This window comes from Erinaceus europaeus, chromosome 12, assembly GCF_950295315.1.
Source record: "Erinaceus europaeus chromosome 12, mEriEur2.1, whole genome shotgun sequence".
Classification (NCBI taxonomy): Eukaryota; Metazoa; Chordata; class Mammalia; order Eulipotyphla; family Erinaceidae; genus Erinaceus; species Erinaceus europaeus.
The window spans coordinates 76,289,697-76,309,701 of record NC_080173.1 but is presented as its reverse complement, the minus strand read 5'-3'; the positions used below and the strand labels follow the sequence as shown (position 1 = coordinate 76,309,701).

The following is a 20,005-nucleotide window of genomic DNA, read 5'->3' as shown; positions in this document are numbered from 1 at the left end:
CTAGAGGTGGTGTGGATGGGGCTCGTTTAGCACATGGGAAGAGAGGAAGGTATTGATTTGGAATGATATGGATGCCACTTTTATCCACATCTCACCAACTTCTTGGGGATATAGGATCCATACAACACTACAGAAAATATGCACTGGGAGTGGAGCCACCTGTCTTTTCATTGGAAACCTGGTCAGTTTGTGTTCAATGGTGACTTGGATGTCAACGTGAGAACAGCCTCTAAGTGAGTAAAGTGATGGGTGCAGGGAGAGGGGAAAAGCTAAGAGAGGTCTCAAGTGACCAGGGCACTGAGGGCTGGGACTTTGTTGTGAGGCAGGTATGATGACTGCTGCTTCCTTCACCTGCCTGACCTCTGCATGACACTGGACCTGCAGTGGCTATGCCATGGGAACCCCCATGATCACCATGGTGTCACTCTGTGGGCCCCAGAATTCCTTCCTGAGGTGCCCTTAGGCCAACTTCATGATTCCTACCGAGCCTTTCGCTCTGAAAACCTCAATCTCTCTATCAAGATGGATCTGACTCGGCACAGTGGAAGTAAGACTTGGGTCTGGGGCAGTGGGGAGGAAGGGCTGGGAGGATGGATGGACTAAGACTCTGAATTTCACCTTAGCCCTCTTTAAAAAAAATTTTTTTTTGATCATCTTTATTTTTTGGATAGAGACAGCCAGAAATCAAGAGGGGTGGGGGAGATAGAGAGGGAAAGAGACACCTGTGGCACTGCTTCACTGCTCATGAAGTTTTCCCCGTGCAGGTGGGGACCAGGGACTCGAACCCAGGTCCTTGTGTACTATAACATGTGCACTTAACCAGGTGCACCACCAACCGGCCCCCACCTTAGCTCTCTTGTGAGAGGATAGTGAAATGAGAAGAGAGAATTGAGTTCAGATTTTTTTTTTTTTATTTGGTGGGGTGGGGGGAATCAATTGTTGAAATTAAAGACCTTTGATCTTTGGGAAGAGGGAGTATAGAGTTATACTAAGTATAAAGACTGAATGCTTGTTGGGTTTCTAAGTCTTTAAAACCTGAAGCTAAGGAAGGGTTTAGTTTCATCTCTGCGTTTCAACCCCACAGCTAGGAAACGTCAATCCTTTTTCTTTTTTTTTTATATTTACTTACTTATTCCCTTTTGTTGCCCTTGTTGTTTTATTGCTGCTGTTATTGATGTCGTCATTGTTGGATAGGACAGAGAGAAATGGAGAGAGGAGGGGAAGACAGGGGGAGAAAGACAGACACCTGCAGACCTGCTTCACCGCTTGTGAAGCGACTCCCTGCAGGTGGGGAGCCGGGGGCTTGAACCGGGATCCTTATGCCGGTTGTTGTGCTTTGCGCCACTGGTGCTTAACCCGTTGTGCTACGCCCGACTTCCCAATCCTTTCTTTTGTAGCAATATCTCAGCCCCGAATTCTGCTATATAGTAGTACACTGCGCTGGATGCAAAACTTCTGGGCAACTTGGACTAGTGTTACAAGACCTATCTGCAGGGGAAAGCTCTTCAATAATCTGAAACCCAGCAAGAAGAAACTCAGCCAGCACTATAAACAGCTCTCCTATACTGCGCTCTTTTCCCAGCTGCAGGTCAGGCTCTGATGTCCCTGTTGGTATTTTTAGTTCTGTTCTCCTTCCCTTGGTTCTTTTACCAAGTCTCCCAGTCGCTTGTCTTATACTAACCTTTGTTTAGTCTTATGCTTTCTTACTGCCAGGTGCACTACTGGGCCTCGTTTGCTCAGCAGCGGGGCATCCAGACTGAGTGCAGTCAGGGCCATGTCTTCACTCGGGGAACGCAGCGGCTTATACCTCAAGGTAAAGTCAAAGTCTCCCTGCATTTCTTCTACCTGATCCCTTGTCTTTTTTTTCCCCTTCCTCCCTGTCCTGCACTTTTATTTTTTAAATTTCTTAATTGTTTTTTTTAAAGTATTTTATTTTATTTTATTTTTGAGAGAGATGTAGAGAGAGAAACACCAGAGCACTGCACAGCTCTGGCTGATTGTGGTACAGGGGATTGAACCTGGGACTTCAGAGTCTTAGGCATGAGAGTGTCTTTGCATAACCATTATGCTGTCTACCCCCACCCTATTTAAAAATTTTTTTAAAAAAATTTTATTTACTTATTCCCTTTGTTGCCCTTGTTGTTTTTTTACTGTTGTAGTTATTGTTGTTAATGTTGTTGTTGTTGGATAGGACAGAGAGAAATGGAGAGAGGAGGGGAAGACAGGGGAAGTGTCTTCCCCTGTGACACCGCCTGTGAAGCGACTTCCCTGCAGGTGGGGAGCTGGGGGCTCAAACCAGGATCCTTCTGCCGGTCCTCGTGCTTTGCGCCACATGCGCTTAACCTGCTGTGCTACCGCCCAACTCCCTTTTTTTTTTAAAATTTCTTTAAATTTAAATGTGTTTAATTATCTTTATTGGATAGAGACAGCCAGAAATCAAGAGGGTAGGGGGAGACAGAGAAAGAGATAACCTGCAGCACTGTTCCACCACTTGCAAAGATTTTCCCCTGCAGTGGGGACCAGGAGCTCAAACCCAGGTCCTTACACATTATAACATGTGTGCTCAACCAGGTGCATTACCATCTCCCCCCCCACACACTTCTTTTTTAATACTGGTTTGCATGAGTCCTGTATGCCTCCTTCCCTCAGCGGGCACAGTGATGAGACGCCTCATCTCTGACTGGAGTGTGACCCAGATGGTTAGTGACCTAAGTCAGGTGACTGTTCACTTGATGGCCTCACCTGGTGAAGAGAACACTGATCACTGCCTGGACCCCTTGGTAACGAAGACACACCTATTGAGCCTATCCTCCCTTACCTACCAGCGGCACAGCAATCGCACAGCTGAGGAGGTACTGCCTAGCACGATCTCTCTCTTTCTCTCTCTCTCTCTCTCTTTTATTTATTTATTTATTTATTTATTTATTTATTTATTTATTACCAGAATACTGCTCAGCTCTGGCTTATGGCGGGACGGGGCGGGGGGGGGGGTTGAACCTGGTACTTAGAAGCCTTAGGCATGAGAGTCTTTTTTCGTAACCATTATGCTATTTCCCTTGCCCTTTTAAAAAATATTTATAAAATAAAAAATATCGACAAGACCAAGGGATAAGAGGGGTACAATTCCATACAATTCCCACTACCAGCATTCTGTATCCCATCCCTTCCATTGGAAGCTATCTTATTCTTTTTTTTAATATTTATTTTATTTATTTATTCCCTTTTGTTGCCCTTGTTATTTTATTGTTGTAGTTATTATTGTTGTTGTTGTTGAATAGGACAGAGAAAATGGAGAGAGGAGGGGAAGACAGAGAGGGGGAGAGAAAGACAGACACCTGCAGACCTGCTTCACCGCTTGTGAAGTGACTCCCCTGCAGGTGGGGAGCCGGGGGCTCGAACCGGGATCCTTACGCTGGTCCTTGTGCTTTGCATCACCTGCGCTTAACCCGTTGCGCTACAGCCCAACTCCTGGAAGCTTTCCTATTCTTTATCCCTCTGGGAGCATGGACCCAGGGTCATTAATGGGATGCAGAGGGTGGAAGGTCTGGCTTCTGTAATTGCTTTTCTGATGAATATGGGTGTTGGCAGGTTGATCCATACTTCCAGCCTTTTTCTATCTTTCCATAGCCCATGGGGCAGGGCTCTGGAGAGATGCGGTTCCAGGGTACATAGGTGAGGTTGTCTGCCCAGGGAAGTCAGGTTGGCATCTGCAACTTGGTGGCTGAGAAAGCATTAAAATATAAAGCAGAACAAATTATTTAATGATCAGGAACTTAAAGGCAAAAGAATATAGCAGATGAGATTTGGTTTCTCCATTTTGGAAAAAGCTCGTAGGTCTATTTTAGGTATATTCCAAGGGGCCCATGACTTTACTTATTTTTGCCTCAGCCTGACAGCTAACATGCAGGTGGACCCAAGGTGTTGTCTGGGGAGATGGTGTCAGAGTTGGAAATAGGACCAGAAAGCTGGATCAGGGCAGAGAGTAGCTCCCAAATATGGGAAAGATATATAAATACCATTAACTGTAAACCCCATTGATTTGATTTGGGTGCAGGAGCCTATGTAACCTCTATCCCTGTAGGTCTGAGCTCAAATCCTGTGGTCATAGCTAGGAACATTCTTTTTTTTAAAATTTATTTATTTATTTATTTTCCCTTTTTGTTGCCTTTGTCTTTTTTTTTTTTATTGTTGTAGTTATTGTTGTTGTTATTGATGTCATCTTTGTTAGATAGGACAGAGAGAAATGGAGAGAGGAGGAAAGACAGGGAGAGAGAGAGAGATACCTGCAGACCTGCTTCACTGCTTGTGAAGCGACTCCCTTGCAAGTGGGGAGCCAGGGGCTCAAACCGGGATTTTCACACTGGTCCTTGCGCTTACTCCATGTGCACTTAACCCGCTGCACTACCGCTCGACTCCCAGCTAGGAACAATCTAAGCGGCACTCATTGCCAGACCCATCTTCCTTTAGTGGTGGAGTATTTTGGCCCAACCCCCCTTCAGAAAATGGGGCAGTTCCTACCATTGTAGATCCACAGTGAGGGCAAGATCCTGTAGGGGCCCACAAAAGGGTCTGATAGAGATCTGATAGAGATGACCAGTGACAGTGGAGAGAGGGATCTGTTACAAGTTTAGGCCCATCATGTCTGTGTGAGAATCCCAGGATTTTCTGACTAGGGCTCTGGGTGGTAGAGTGGCCTGGTAGTAACTGAAATAGCCATAATTAAAGTATGCTGGGGAGTCGGGCGGTAGCATAGTGGGTTAAGCACACATGGTGCAAACAAAGCGCAAGGACCAACAGAAGACTTCCCACCTGCAGGGGAATTGCTTCATAGGCAGTGAAGCAGGTCTGCAGGTGTCTGTCTTTCTCTCCTCTTTTCTGTCTTCCCTTCCTCTCTCCATTTCTCTCTGTTCTATCTAACAATGACAACATCAATAACAACAACAATAATAACTACAACAATAACAAACAACAAGGGCAACAAAAGGGAAAATAAATAAATAAATAAATATTTTTTAAAAAAGAATGTTCCTAGCTATGACCACAGGATTTGAGCTCATAGGATTTGTGCCGGCCTCTTACCTTTATCCAGCTTTTGTAGTCCTTACTTTGTCTGACAATGTAAGCCATGGATTGATTGAGGGAAGTGAAACAGGAAGTAAATGAGGAGAGGGTATCTGTTTCTAAGTAGAAACTATTTGATTAAGTACCATGGAATCTTTTTTTTTTCCCTTTTGTTGACCATGTTGTTTTATCATTGTTGTGGTTATTATTATTGTTATTGATATCATTATTGTTGGATAGGGCAGACAGAAATGGAGAAAGATAGACACCTGAGACACCTGCAGACCTGCTTTACCGCTTGTGAAGCGACCACCACCCCCCCCCCCCGCAGGTGGGGAGATGGGGGCTTGAACCAGGATCTTTACTCCAGTCCTTGCCCTTCGCGCCACGTGCACTTAACCCGCTGCACTACCACCCGACACCCATGGTGTCTTTTTTAGGTCTTTTTACTTTCTTGCTGCACTTAATTGGGCCACTGCAAATTATTGTGACACCATCTCTTTAGTACTTTATTTGCATCAGTTGTCTGCTCAGGCTGCCATAACAAAATACCATATCCTGGGTGACTTAAACTACACAAACTTACTTCTCATAGTTCTAGGGGCAGAAAAATCTGAGATCCTGGTGCCAGTAGAGTCAGGGTCTGATGAGGGCTCTCTTCCTGTCTTGTAGACATCTGCCTGCTTTCTGGTGTATTGTAAGGGCACTAATCCCATCACAAGGACCATAGCATCCATCATTCCTGCATTGAAATCTAGTTACCTTCTAAAGGTCTCCTCTTCAAATAACATCACTCTGGGGAGGTCATACCTTCAGCATCTGTGTAGGAGGTGGGTGGGGAACAGGAACAATTGAGTCAGTTTCAAGTGGACTCAGTTTCTGGTAATGTACCCAACAATATCCCAAGAATATATGTTATTGTTTTGTGATGTATTCACTTAAATGAAGTTTTTTTTTTTTCCTGTTTCTTAGGATCTCTCTACTCAAGTTGGGGACCCTGCCTTTCACACACATCAGCTGCACTTAGTAGATTTACGGGCTTCCTGGACAACTACTAATCGAGACATTGCTTTTGGTTTATATGATGGCTACAAAAAGGCAGCTGTACTCAAACGGAATCTCTCTACTGAAGCCCTAAAGGGTTTAAAGATTGATCCCCAGATGCCTGCCAAAAAACCAAAACAGACCAGTGTCCAGACCAGTGCCCCAGCACCACCTCCTGTCAGCACTCCCAGCTTTAGTGAACAGCCTGACAAGGGGTCAACAGGAGGTAGGTTGGGGGAGATGAAACTCCACAAGATTTGGTTTACAATATGGACATATCAGACTGTCTCAAAGCATTTGAGACAGTCTGAGTCATGGTTGGGTCCATATTCATGTGTAGTAGAGCTATTCTTCTTCCATATTAGGCTGGGTGAGTCTTAAATAGCAATGATGTGTGGGCATTAAAGTGTCTCGTTTTAGGGGTCGGGCGGTAGCGCAGCAGGTTAAGCGCATGTGATCCCAAGTGCAAGGACTGGCATAAGGATCCCGGTTTGAGCCCCTGGCTCCCCACCTGCAGGGGAGTCGCTTCACAGGCGGTGAAGCAGGTCTGCAGGTGTCTGTCTTTCTCTCCCTCTCTGTGTCTTCCCCTCCTCTCTCCATTTCTCTCTGTCTTATCCAACAACGAACGACATCAACAATAACAATAATAACCACAACAAGGCCACAACAACAAGGGCAACAAAAGGGGAAAAAAATGGCCTCCAGGAGCAGTGGATTCATGGTGCAGGCACTGAGCCTCAGCAATAACTCTGGAGGCAAAAAATAAATAAATAAATAAATAAATAAATAAAGTGTTGGTTCTGTGGCTAGGAGTAGAGGCTCAGGAAATGATGAGGCCAAAATGAGATGACTAAGCAAGAAACAAAGGACTAGAGAATTGTATTTTTGATAAATTATTCAGTCAGCAACTATTTATTGAGTACTTAACAGGCACAAGGTACTATGCTGGTTCCGTGAAGGATACAGAATGTATAACATTCTACTTGCCTCAATAATTTTATGATCTCTGCATAATATGAGATGATTTACTCAGTTCTTCCATGTATATGTGTGTGTATATATATATTTATATATACATACATATGCATATATATATATTTTTTTCTTTGCTGCCAGGGTTTTTACTGGAGCGTCACACCTACCTACTTCACCATTTCTAGAGGGCTCCACTTTACCCTACACTTTTCTCGATAAGAGGGTGAGAGGTAGGGGGGGAAAGAAGAGACACCGCAGTACTGTTCCACTACTCTGCAAGCTTTACCTTTGTATGATGTTCCCCTGTGGTGGACAGGTGTTCAAACTCAGGTCCTCACACATAGTAAAGTGTGCATTTTACCAGGTGAGCTCTGTCTCCTGGCCTTAGTCACTCATTCACACTTTTTTTTTTTTTTTTAATATTTATTGGGTGGTCCAGGAGGTGGCTCAGTGAATGAAACAGTAGACTCTCAAGCATGAGATCTTAAGTTCAGTCCCTGGCAGCACAAGTACCAGAGAGATGTCTGGTTCTTTCTCCTATCTTTCTCATCAATCAGTCAATAAAATCTTAAAAAATATATATAAAAATATTTATTGGGGGTCGGGTGGTGGTGCACCTGGTTGAGCGCACTTGTTACAATGCGCAAGGACCCAGGTTCGAGTCCCCAGTCCCCACTTGCAGGGGGAGAGCTTTGTGAGTGGTGAAGGAGGGCTACAGGTGTCTCTCTGCCTCCTGTGTCCCCCCCTTCCCTCTCAATTTCTGGCTGTCTCTATCTAATAAATAAAGGTAATAAAAAATTAAAGATAAATTTATTGGGGGTTGGGCGGTAGTGCAGCGGGTTAAGCACACATGGTGTGAAGCGCAAGGACCGATGCAAGGATCTTAGTTTGAGCCTCCAGCTTCCCACCTGCAGGTGGAGTCACTTCACTGGTGGTGAAGCAGGTCTGCAGGTGTCTGTCTTTCTTCCTCCCTCTCTGTCTCCCCATCTCTCTCAATTTCTCTCTATACTATCCAACAATAGCAGCAATGACAAGAACAATAATAATGACAATAACAAGGGCAACAAAATGGGAAAAATAGCCTCCAGGAGCAGTGGATTGGTGTGCAGGCACCAAGCCCCTTGCAATAACCCTGGAAGCAAAAAAAAAAAAAAAATTAGAGGGATAGGAGAGAGAAGGAACCAGATATCACTCTGGTACATGTGCTGCCAGGGATTGAATTCAGGACTTCATGCTTGAGAGTCCTGCACCACCTCCCAGACCACCATAATTTTTTTAATTCAGTTTTTTTTCCTTTTACCAGAACACTGCTCAACTCTGGCTTATGATGTTGTTGGGGATTGAAGTTGGGACCTTGGGGGCTCAGGCATGAAAGTTTTTCTGTATAACCACTGTACTACATTCCTAACCTTCATAGATTCATTTTGACCTTACTGAAAATTTATAATGGATCAGCTATGATGCTAGACATTAGGAATACAAAGATGAGGGGAAGCTCAGAAACTAGAACACAGATATATAGATTATTATTTTGTTGTGAAAGAATGTTCAAGAGGGAGACGGGGCAGTGGTGTACCTGATTAAGCGCACTAAAGGCAAGGACCCTTGGTCCCAGCTCCCTCTGCAGGGGGGAAGTTTCATAAGTGGTGAAGCAGGTCTGAAGGTAGGTCTCTCTCTCTCTTTTAAAAAAATTTATTTTTGTTTTCCTACCAGAGCACTGCTCAGCTCTGGCTTATGGTGGGGCGGGGGATTGAACCTGGGACTTCTGGAGCCTCAGGCATGAGAATCTCTTTGCATAACTCTCTCTCTCACTCTATTTCCCTCTCCCCTCTCAATTTCTCTTTGTTCAATTTAATAAAATGGGAAAAATGGCTGCCAGGAGCAGCGGATTGGTACATTAGGCACTGAGCCCCAGTGACAATCTTGGAGCCAAATAGTAATAATAATAATAATAATGTTCAAGAAGTAAATACTGAGAAGAGTATGAGTAAGTCTAGAAAAACTTTGCAATCTAGAAAAGCTTTGCAGAGAAATGGATCTCAAAAAGTAAGGAGGGGGGGTCGGGCGGTGGCGCAGTGGGTTAAGCGCACGTGGCGCAAAGCGCAGGGACCGGCGTAAGGATCCTGGTTCGAGCCCCCGGCTCCCCACCTGCAGGGGAGTCGCTTCACAGGCGGTGAAGCAGGTCTGCAGGTGTCTATCTTTCTCTCCCCTGTCTCTCTGTCTTCCCCTCCTCTCTCCATTTCTCTCTGTCCTATCCAACAACAAAGCAACGTCAACAATGGCAATAATAACCGCAAGGAGGCTGCAACAACTAGGGCAACAAAAAGGGGGAAAATGGCCTCCAGGAGCGGTGGATTCATGGTGCAGGCACCGAGCCCAGCAATAGCCCTGGAGGAAAAATAAAATAAAATAAAATAAAATAAAAAGTAAGGAGGGCTGGGGACTAGCACAATAGGATTTCGCGTCTGAGCCTCAGAGGTTCCAGGTTCAATCTCTAGTACTACTATAAGCCAGAGCTGAGCAATGCTCTGGGTAACTGACTAATAAAACTAATAAATACTATGGGATGCAAATTTGATAACAAAGGAAAAGAGATAATGCTGCAAAAGATAAACAATATGAGAAACAAGTGATTATTCTTTTTTATTTTTTTAAATTTTTTTTAAAGATTTTATTTATTTATTTATGAGAAAGATAGGGGAGAGAGAAAGAACCAGACATCACTCTGGTACATGTGCTGCCAGGGATTGAACTCAGGACCTCATGCTTGAGAGTCCAATGCCTTAGCCACTGCGCCACCTCCTGGACCACATTTTCTTTTTATTTTTTTAATTATTTATTTTCCCTTTTTGCCCTTGTTTTATTGTTGTTGATGTCATTGTTGTTGGATAGAACAGAGAGAAATAGAGGAGGGGAAGACACAGAGGGGGAGAGAAAGAAAGACACCTGCAGACCTGCTTCACCGCCTGTGAAGCGACTCCCCTGCAGGTGGGGTGCTGGGGGCTCAAACTGGGATCCTTATGCCAGTCCTTGCACTTTGTACTATGTGCTCTTAACCCGCTGCGCTACCGCCGACTCCCTGTGATTATTCTTTAGTAAGGGTGGAGTGCTGTCAGGAAGAAGAGTTCACTAAGGAGGAAGCGTTTAAGCTGGATCTTAAAGGATATATATATATAATATAATATATAATTTATTTACTGAAGAGGAGGAGAGAGAAAGAACCAGACATCACTCTGGTACATGTGCTGTTGGGGCTTGAACTCAGAACCTCAGGCTTGAAAGTCAGGTGCTTTATCCACTGTGCCACCTCCCGGACCACAACTAAGTATATTTGAACATGTAGAATGAGAGGAGCCACGTGGTGGCGCACCTGGTTGAGTGCACATGTTACAATACACAAGAACCCAGGTTCAGGCCCCCACCTGCAGGAGGAAAAGCTTTGTGAGTGGTGAAGCAGTGTTAAAGGTGTCTGTCTGTCTCTCCCCCTCTCAATCATCCCCTTCTCTCTTAATTTCTGGCTGTTTCTATCCAATAAATAAATAAAAATAATAATAAAGGATGAACTTCAAGAACAGTTTTAAAAAAATGAGAAAAAAGGACATTTATGGTAGAGAGAATAGCCTGAGTAGGAGTGGAGTTGGTAAAGCTCAGTATGTTAAAAGGTTAGTGAACAGTCTGTTTTGGTTGACATAGGGAATTGGTAACGAAGACCAGTGGGGAAAAATGCTAACAAACAAAGCTGGCAGTAGATCATCAGAGTCCCTTCCTACAGGCTAAGGAGTTAAAAAAAAAAAAAAACAGTAAAAAAAAAAGTGACCTACTGAATGTTTTCAAGTAGTGGTGTGGTTATCATAAAATGTTGGGCCTTAAAGCCAGCCCCCCTGCTCTGCTTACATAATCATTGTTTTGCCTGAAATATTTCCACCACGTTATCCCCTCAGGGTATTGCTAATTCAGTTAAAACCATCGCAACAGTTCCTAAGGACGCTTCCACCTTCCCAGCATGCCTTTTGCCTCTCTCCACCCCCTTCCCTAGCCAATCCCATTCCCGACTTGCCACTTCCGTCTTTATCCTATAAATGCCGCCTGCTGTTGGGGTTTTGCTCTTTTTCTCTTCCGGTCCTGACCTGGAGAAGACCTGGAGAAGGGCTGGTGGGCATAGTGGGAGGTAGCCATTTTGCTAGCTCCACATGGCATAAACCGCCGTGCTCACACCCAACTCTGGAGCATCCGTGTGAATAAAGATTTGCGTTCCAGCTCTGCCACGATTTCCTGGTCTCTCTCCCCCATGACGTAGCCCAACAATAAAAGTTTTAGTTTTAGGAAGATAAATCCAGTGGTGTGCAGGAGAACTGGAGAGGAAGAATCTGGAGGTGGAGAGATAAATTAGGAAACTATTATGGAGGCAAGGATGGCCTAAACTAGTTAGAGACAGTGGGACTGAAGAGAAATAGAAGATATTTACAAACTGGAAAAGGGGTTAAAATATGAAGAATGATAATGATTGAGACTTTGAGCTTGTAGACTAGCATGATGGTGATAGTAATCTCAGAGAAGGGCCAGGGAGATGATAACTCGGCCTGCTAGAGCATCAGCTTATATACCTGAGGTCCCAGAGTCAGTAGTTTAGGTCCTGCCACTATCTTATGTCTTATGTCAGAGCTGAGCAGTGTTCTAGTTCTGTCACTCCCTTCTCATAATAAGTAAGTAAGTAAGTAAATAAATAAATAGAAAAGAAAGCCTGAGGCTAGACAGAGTTGGAGAGGTTCAGGGTTGTTGAATTAAATGTGGACATGCAGAGTGCTGCAAGTAGTACTTTTAGGTAATGTCTAACAGAGACGGTGTAGAGGTAGAGGGTGTAGAGGTAGAGAGTCGAGAGACCACAGCACCAAGGCTTCCTTCAGTGCAGTGGGGGCTGGGCTCCAGACTGGGTTGTGTACATGGCAAAACAGCACATTATTCAAGTGAGCTATTTCACTATTCTGAACTGGCATTCTTTTTTTATATATATATTTATTTATTCCCTTTGCCCTTGTTTTATTGTTGTAGTTACTATTGATGATGGTGTTGTTGGACAGGACAGAGTGAAATGGAGAGAGGAGGGGAAGACAGAGATGGGGAGAGAAAGTTAGACACCTGCAGACCTGTTTCACCACTTGTGAAGTGACTCCCCTACAGGTGGGGAGCTGGGGGCTTGAACTGGGATCCTTCTGCCGGTACTTGTGCTTTGCGCCACCTGGGCTTAACCCACTGTGCTACCGCCCGACTCCCTATTTTTTTTAATGCTGTCTTATTATTAAAGCTAATCTTATTATTTTCATTATTATTATTTAAATATTTATTCCCTTTTGTTGCCCTTGTTATTTTTTTATTGTTGTAGTTGTTATTAATGTCGTTGTTGGATAGGACAGAGAGAAATGGAGAGAGGAGGGGAAGACAGAGAGGGGGAGAGAAAGAAAGACACCTGCAGACCTGCTTCACCGCTTGTGAAGCGACTCCCCTGCAGGTGGGGGCTGGCGGCTCAAACCGGGATCCTTATGCCAGTCCTTGCGCTTTGTGCCACCTGTGTTTAGCCCACTGCGCTACCACCTCACTCCCCTTTCATTATTATTTTTTAGGTTTTATTTGTTGGATACAGGCAGAGAGAAATTGAGAGGAAAGGGGAGAGATAGAGAGACACTTTTGGTACTGTTTCACCACTCATGAAACTATCCCTCTACGGGTGGGGACCAGGGCCTTGAACCCAGGGCCATGCACATTGTAACTTGATACTTTACCAGTTGGTTGTGCCAACTACCACCCAGCCCCTAAAATCCCACTTTTTAAAGAACATTTCTAGAATTGGCAAAATAGCTTGCTTGAACTGTGCACTTGCTTTGTCATGCAGATGTCCCAGGTTCAAGCCCAGCCTGTACTCACTGAAGGAGGCTTTGGTGCTGTGGTGTCTTTTTCTCTGTCTCTATTTCTCTGTCTTTATCTTTTCTGTCTGAGAAGGTTGACCTGGAATGATGAAACCCAAGTGACAACAAAAAAAGAGCATTTCTAAAGTTATTTGGGAATCTGTTACTTTGTTTAAAATCTAGGGGGAAATTAAATGACAACCAGTTTGTTATCTTCAGCAGTCATGGGGGTAAGAAGGAGGGAAGTTGCAGGTTGAGTAATAAGTATATGGTTGGTTTTTTTTTTTTTTTTTTTTTTTGCCTCCAGGGTTATTGCTGGAGCTCGGTGCCTACACCATGAACCCACTGCTCCTGGAGGTCATTTTTTCCCCTTTTGTTGCCCCCCCTTTTTTTTTTTTTATTTAAAGAGTTTATTTATTCATGAGAAAGATAGGAGGAGAGAAGGAACCAGCCATTACTCTGGTACATGTGCTGATGGGGATAGAACTCAGGACGTCATGCTTGGGAGTCTAGTGCCTTAGCCACTGTGCCACCTCCTGCACCACTGTTTTTTTTATTGTTGTTGTGGTTATTATTGTTGTTATTGATGTTGTCGTTGTTAGATAGGACAGAGAGAAATGGAGAGAGGAGGGGAAGACAGAGAGGGGCAGAGAAAGATAGACACCCGCAGACCTGTTTCACCGCTTGTGAAGTCACCCCCCCAAGGTGGGGTGCCGGGGGCTCGAACTGGGATCCTTGCGCCAGTCCTTGCTCTTTGCACCATGTGCGCTTAACCCACTGTGCTACTGCTACAGGGAATATATGTTCTAACCCTTACCTAGACAGATAATTTGAAGGAAGATAATTTTGGTTTGGTTATATTCTCTGCCATTGAGACTGTCACTTTTTTCTCAATTCCTATTTTTCTGCCAGGTGCCTACATGTTGCAGAAGCTTATTGAAGAGACAGATAAGTTTGTAGTATTCACAGAAGAGGAGTCAGGTGTGAGTGACCAGTTGTGTGGCATTGCTGCCTGCCAGACTGATGATATATATAATCGAAACTGCCTTATTGAGCTCGTCAACTGCCAGGTACGTTCTCTTTATGAGATCATCCCAACCTTGTGCTAAGCCATGTTGTATTAGTAGGCCTTCCCCCATCACCCTTCCAGTAAGTTTTTGAGATAATCATCATGTTGAAAGATAGTAGAATTCACTCTGAGCCAGAATTAAAACCAGCTTTGGCCACTGGTACAGTCCTCTCACTCATGTCCTTTCTAGCCTCGGGATTCTGACTCTGCTTTTTTCTCTGGCATAGATGGTTCTTCGTGGAGCAGAAACAGAAGGCTGTGTCATTGTGTCAGCTGCCAAAGCCCAGCTGCTTCAGTGCCAACACCATCCAGCCTGGTATGGCGATACATTAAAGCAAAAGACATCTTGGACTTGTCTTCTGGATGGCATGCAGTACTTTGCCACCACTGAAAGCAGTCCCACTGAGCAGGATGGTCGGCAGCTCTGGTTAGAGGTTAGTCATCAGGACTGGGAAGGCCTCTTGTGTACCAGTTGTCCATTATTGATACTTTACACCAAAACAGCTGCAAGACTCAACAATACCTACTAACAGAAGTTTAGTGGAATATATAAGACTAAAACCCTTGAGTTAGCAATTATAGGCAGTCTCTGACCTATGAGCACATAGTGCTTTTTTTCTTTTCTTTCTTTTTTTCTTCTTTTTTTTGCCTCCAGGGTTATCCCTGGGGCTCAGTGCCTGCACTATGAATCCAGTGCTCCTGGAGGCCTTTTTTTTTTTTTTTCTCTTGTTGTTGCTGTTGTTAGGGTTATTATTGTTGTTGCCATTGCTGTTGTTGGATAGGACAGAGAAAAATTAAGAGAGGAGAGGAAGACAGAGAAGGGGAGAGAAAGACACTTGCAGACTTGATTCACTGCTTATGAATCGACTGCCCTGAAGGCGGGGTGCCAGGGACTTGAACTGGGATCCTTACACTGCTGGTCCTTGTGCTTTTCGCCATGTGTGCTTAATCCAGTGCGCTACGTCCCCGTGCTTTTTTTCTATCTCATACTATTTAATTCCTAGCATGAGAATAAATTAGGTTGAGACTTGTTTACTTTGCAAAGTTTGTTGATTCCTATTAATCATCATGTTATTCAGCAGACAGAAAATTTTAAGGTGTAGTTTTCTTTTTTGCTCTCTTATTAAAAACATGATTAGTTGTTTTAGCCAAACAGTAAGGTTAAGTAGAAAAGGCGCTGGTCTAGGAGTCAAGTTATGTGGATTTCAGTGCCAGCCTTGTCATTTTACTAGCCAGGAGCCCTTTGCCAAGTGACCTTTATTTGTAACAGAGTAAACACTTCATCCTCACAAGATTATTAAGAGTTTCAAATAAGAAAATACTTTTTCCCCCCAGAGCATTGCTCAGCTTTGGCTTGCTGTGTTGGGGATAGAACCTAGAACCTTTGGTGCCTCACGCATGAAGGTCTTTTTGCATATACACTATGCTATCTTCCCAGCCCTGAAAGTACTTTGAAAAAATACAAAACTTTTCAGCTTGGGAGGTGGCACAGTGGATAGTAGGTACTAGATAGTAAATGTAACCACTTACATCATGGGGATCTGTGATCCAGTTAGCCAGAACTTCTGGGAGTTAAAAGTGCATGTATCTCTCATTTCTAGGTGAAGAATATCGAGGAACATCGGCAGCGTAGTCTGGATTCTGTTCAGGAGCTCATGGAGAGTGGGCAGGCAGTAGGAGGCATGGTCACCACCACCACAGGTCAGCTCTTCACATCAAATAGAGATTCTAAAGGGACCTTGTTTCTTGTCTAAGTTTTATGATAAAGAGATGTCAGAGTAGGGTTATTTTGTGTTAGGCTAGATTAAAAAGGCCTAGAATTTTTCAGACAGTACACATAGTTGAGGGACTCTCACAATAGCCTTTATTGAGAATGCTTTCTCTTATCTCATTCCCATCTCTCTCCAGATTGGAACCAGCCGGCTGAAGCACAACAAGCCCAGCAAGTCCAGCGAATCATTTCACGCTGCAACTGCCGAATGTACTATATCAGTTACAGCCATGACATTGATCCTGAGCTGGCAACTCAGATTAAGCCACCTGAGGTTCATGAGAACCAGGAAAAAGAAGATCTCCTAAAGAAGCAGGAAGGTAATTGGGGCATAAACAGCTTGTAGGAGACTAAGGAAGTTGTAAAAGTAGTCATTTTCCCTTGTTTATTTGTGATTTTTTTAGTTTTCTTATTTGTGGCACCAGAGCCTCTCACTTGCATGAATCACTGCCCAGGGACACTTTTTTTTTTAAATACAAAGAGATCAGGGGCGGGTGGTGGCTGGGTGTTGGTGCTCCTGGTTGAGTGCACATAATACCATGTGCAAGGACCCAGGTTTGAACCCCTGTCCCCACCTGCAGGAGGAAAGTCACCAGTGGTGAAGCAGGTCTGCAGGTGTCTCTCTCTTTCCTTCTCTATCTTCCCCATCCCATCTCAATTTCTGTCTATAGATAATAAATAAAATTTTAAAAAAGAAGGGGCCCAGGTGGTAACATACCAGGTTAAGTGCACATAGTGCAAAGAGCAAGGATCCTGGTTCAAGCCCCTGGCTCCCCACCTGCAGGGGGTTCACTTTGCAAGCAGTGAAGCAGGTCTGCAGGTATCTTTCTCTCCCCCTCTGTCTTCCCCTCCTCTCTTGATTTCTCTCTGTCCTGTCCAGCAGCAGTGGCAACAACAGCAATAACAGCAACAAAACAACAATGGAAAAAAAAAAGATGGCCTCCAGGAGCAGTGGATTTCTAGTGCAGGCACCGAGCCCCAGCGGTAACCCTGGAGGCAGGGGGGGGGGGAGAGTTAGAAGGAAAGAAATGGAGTGAGGAGGGGAAGACCCTAGAAAGATAGACACCTGCAGACCTGCTTCACTGCCTGTGAAGTGACTCCCCTACAGGTGGGGAGCTGGGGGCTGGAACTGAGATCTTTACGCTGGTCCTTGTGCTTTTCGCCACCTGCACTTAACCTGCTGCGCTACCGCCCTATGCCCACTCTTTTCTTTTTTAAAGTATTTATTTATATATTTTATTATATTTATTTATCTGTTGTATAGAGAGCCAGAAATTGAGAGGGAAGGGTGATAGGGAGGGAGAAAGAGAGACACCTGTAGCACTGTTTCACCACTAGAAAAGCTTTCCCCCTGCAGGTGGACTGGAGGCTTAAACTTGGGTCCTTGTACATTGTAACATGTATGCTCAACTAGGTGGGTATGCCACCTCCCAACCCTGCCATAGCATCTCTCATATGAAACTTAGGTCACATCTATGACAGCACTGACACTTTACCTCCTGGTCTACTTTTCTGGTCCTCTTTAGTGGTTTTGAGGCAATAGTGTTATTAAAAGTCTTACTGTACCAGGTTCAACCCCCTGCACCACTATAAACCAGAGCTGAGCAATGCTTTGGTTCAAAGAAAAAAAAAATAGGAGGGGCAGGTGGTGGCACACCTGGTTGAGTGCTCATGTTACAGTGTGCAAAGACCCAGGTGCAAGCCCTTGGTCCCCACCTGCAGGGGGAAAGCTTTGTGAGTGGTAAAGCAGTGCTGCAGATGTCTCTCTGTCTCTCTCCCTCTCTGTCTCCCCCTTCTCAATTTCTGGCTGTCTATCCAGTAAATAAATAAAAAGATAATAATTAAAAAAATATTTGTTTATTCCCTGTTGTTGCCCTTGTTTTTTTTTTATTGGTGTAGTTATTGATGTCGTTGTTGTTGGATAGGACAGAGAGAAATGGAGAGGAAGGGAAGACAGACAGGGGGAGAGAAAGAGAGACACCTGCAGACCTGCTTCACCACCTGTGAAGTGACTCCCCTGCATGTGGGGAGCCAGGAGCTCGAACCAGGATCCTTACACCACTCCTTGTGCTTTGCGCCACCTGCGTTTAACCCACTGCATTACCACCTGACTCCCCATAAATTTTTTTTTTTAATGGGGATGGGACAGGGGCATGAAACTATGAAACTGGTGCTTTCTCCTGCCTCATACTTTAAAAAAGAAAGAAAGAAAGAAAGCTCTCACTGTCACCAGGGAGACAGCTTACTTTGCTAGAATACCAGCTTGCATGCCTGAGCCCCCAAAGGTCAGTTTCTACCCTCAGCACAATCTTATACTGAAGTTCCTTCTTCCTCCTCTCTCATTCTTTTTTCTTTTCTTTATAACATTTTATTTACTTACTTTTAATGAAAGAACATCTCTCAATTTTTTTTAATGTTTATTTTATTTATTTATTCCCTTTTGTTGCCCTTGTTGTTTTATTGTTGTAGTTATTATTGTTGTTGTCGTTGTTGACAGAGAGGACAGAGAGAAATGGAGAGAGGAGGGGAAGACAGAGAGGAGGAGAGAAAGATAGACACCTGCAGACCTGCTTCACCGCCTGTGAAGCGACTCCCCTGCAGGTGGGGAGCCGGGGTTTGAACCGGGATCCTTATGCCGGTCCTTGTGCTTTGCGCCACCTGCGCTTAACCCGCTGTGCTACAGCTCGACTCCCTCTCAATTTTTTTTAAAGATGTTCTTTTATTTATTTATTTTAAAGATTTTATGTATTTACTAATGAGAAAGATAGGAGGAGAGAGAACCAGACATCACTCTGGTACATGTGCTGCCGGGGATTGAACTCAGGACCTCATGCTTGAAAGTCCAACGCTTTACCCACTGCGTCACCTCCCGGACCACAGATGTTGTTTTATTAATGAGAAAGATAGGAGGAAAGAAAGAACCAGATATCAGTCTGGCACATGTGAACTCAGGACCTTATACTTGAGATTCCAATGCTTTGTCCATTGCTCCATATCTCAGACCACATCTCTCATTTTTAAAAATATTTTATTTAGGAGTCCAGGCAGTACACAAGGTTAAGTGCATATCATGCAAAGCACAAGGATTGACTTAAGGATCCAGGTTCGAGACCCGCAGCTCCCTACCTGCAGGGGCATCTCTTCACAAATCATGAAGCAGGTTTACAGGTGTCTATCTTTCTCTCCCCCTCTCTGTCTTTCCTCTCCTCTCTCTTATTTCTCTGTCCTATCCAACAACAATAGCAGCAACAACAATGGAAAAAAAAATGGCCTCCAGGAGCAGTGGGTTTATAGTGCAGACACCGACCCCCAGTGATAACTCTGGAGGCAAAAAAAGAAGAAAAAAATGTAATAATGAGAAAGATAGGAGGAGAGAAAGAACCAGACATAACTCTGGTACATGTGTGGACAGGGACTAAACTTGAGACCTTATGCTTGAGAGTTCGATGCTTTACCTACTGCTCCATATCCTGGACCACTCTCTTTTTCTCAAAATAAATAAGTGAAAGTTATACTCTGTACTGGGAATTTGTATTTCACTTTGTTCTATATTATAACTTGTGCTTTTGGGGAGAGCTGGAATGAGTGAGTATTGTTTGGGAAATAGCCAAACTTGTTTCTACCCATAAGCATCTTCCCTCGAGTCCTTTCTTTGCAAATCTCTTATCTAGCAATGAGTCTCTTATCTAGCTGTGATCATTTATGTAGGCGCTGTAGATACCTTCACCCTTATCCATCATGAGCTTGAAATCTCCACCAACCCCGCTCAGTATGCCATGATCCTGGACATCGTCAACAACCTGCTGCTCCATGTAGAACCTAAGCGGAAGGTGAGTATGAGCCCTTGCAGGATGCCAGTTCCTCACAGGAACCCTCAGCATTTGTACTCTGTTTGGGGCCCAATACTAAAAGCCATGTTTCAAGTGGAAGAAGGACCGTGTGCTGGGTATATCCTCTGTTAGTCAGTAGTGACAGTGAATTTTCACATATCTAGGAAAAATCTGAGTGTTCCTAAGACTGTAATTTTTTGTTTGTTTGTTGTTTTTTCCAGAACATTGCTCAGCTCTGATTTATGGTTGTGCAGGGGACTGAGCCTGGGACCTTTGGTGCCTTAGGCATGACATTCTTACATAACCATTATGCTACCTCTCCAGTTCCCACTTCTTTAAATGTATTTATTTTATT

At 44.2% G+C, this 20,005-nt stretch overlaps 1 protein-coding gene and 1 long non-coding RNA gene across 6 annotated transcripts in view; one reads left to right on the top strand and one right to left on the bottom strand.

Moving 5' to 3' along the window:
• The window catches only part of BLTP2 (bridge-like lipid transfer protein family member 2), a 49,426-nt gene that overhangs the window by 14,069 nt on the left and 15,352 nt on the right, over positions 1–20,005 (top strand). For 4 of the 5 annotated variants that reach the window (XR_009553138.1, XM_060204017.1, XM_060204018.1 and 1 more), the window contains 11 exons: positions 115–233; positions 327–547; positions 1,398–1,588; positions 1,714–1,813; positions 2,650–2,852; positions 6,034–6,331; positions 13,893–14,050; positions 14,277–14,483; positions 15,651–15,750; positions 15,958–16,140; positions 19,529–19,650. Coding sequence is in view for 4 of the 5 variants with exons in the window: in XM_060204017.1 (XP_060060000.1) it covers positions 115–233; positions 327–547; positions 1,398–1,588; positions 1,714–1,813; positions 2,650–2,852; positions 6,034–6,331; positions 13,893–14,050; positions 14,277–14,483; positions 15,651–15,750; positions 15,958–16,140; positions 19,529–19,650 (1,902 nt within the window). In the remaining variant the exon portion in view is untranslated. Of the gene's footprint in view, positions 1–114; positions 234–326; positions 548–1,397; positions 1,589–1,713; positions 1,814–2,649; positions 2,853–6,033; positions 6,332–7,221; positions 7,488–13,892; positions 14,051–14,276; positions 14,484–15,650; positions 15,751–15,957; positions 16,141–19,528; positions 19,651–20,005 lie in introns of those variants that run through there. The other variant, XM_060204020.1, reaches the window with a different exon arrangement.
• Positions 6,360–20,005, bottom strand: part of LOC132542014 (uncharacterized) — a 78,466-nt gene continuing 64,820 nt past the window's right edge. Inside the window, exon 3 of the long non-coding RNA XR_009553142.1 lies at positions 6,360–6,854. This is a non-coding gene — a long non-coding RNA (uncharacterized LOC132542014). The remainder of the gene's footprint in view (positions 6,855–20,005) is intronic.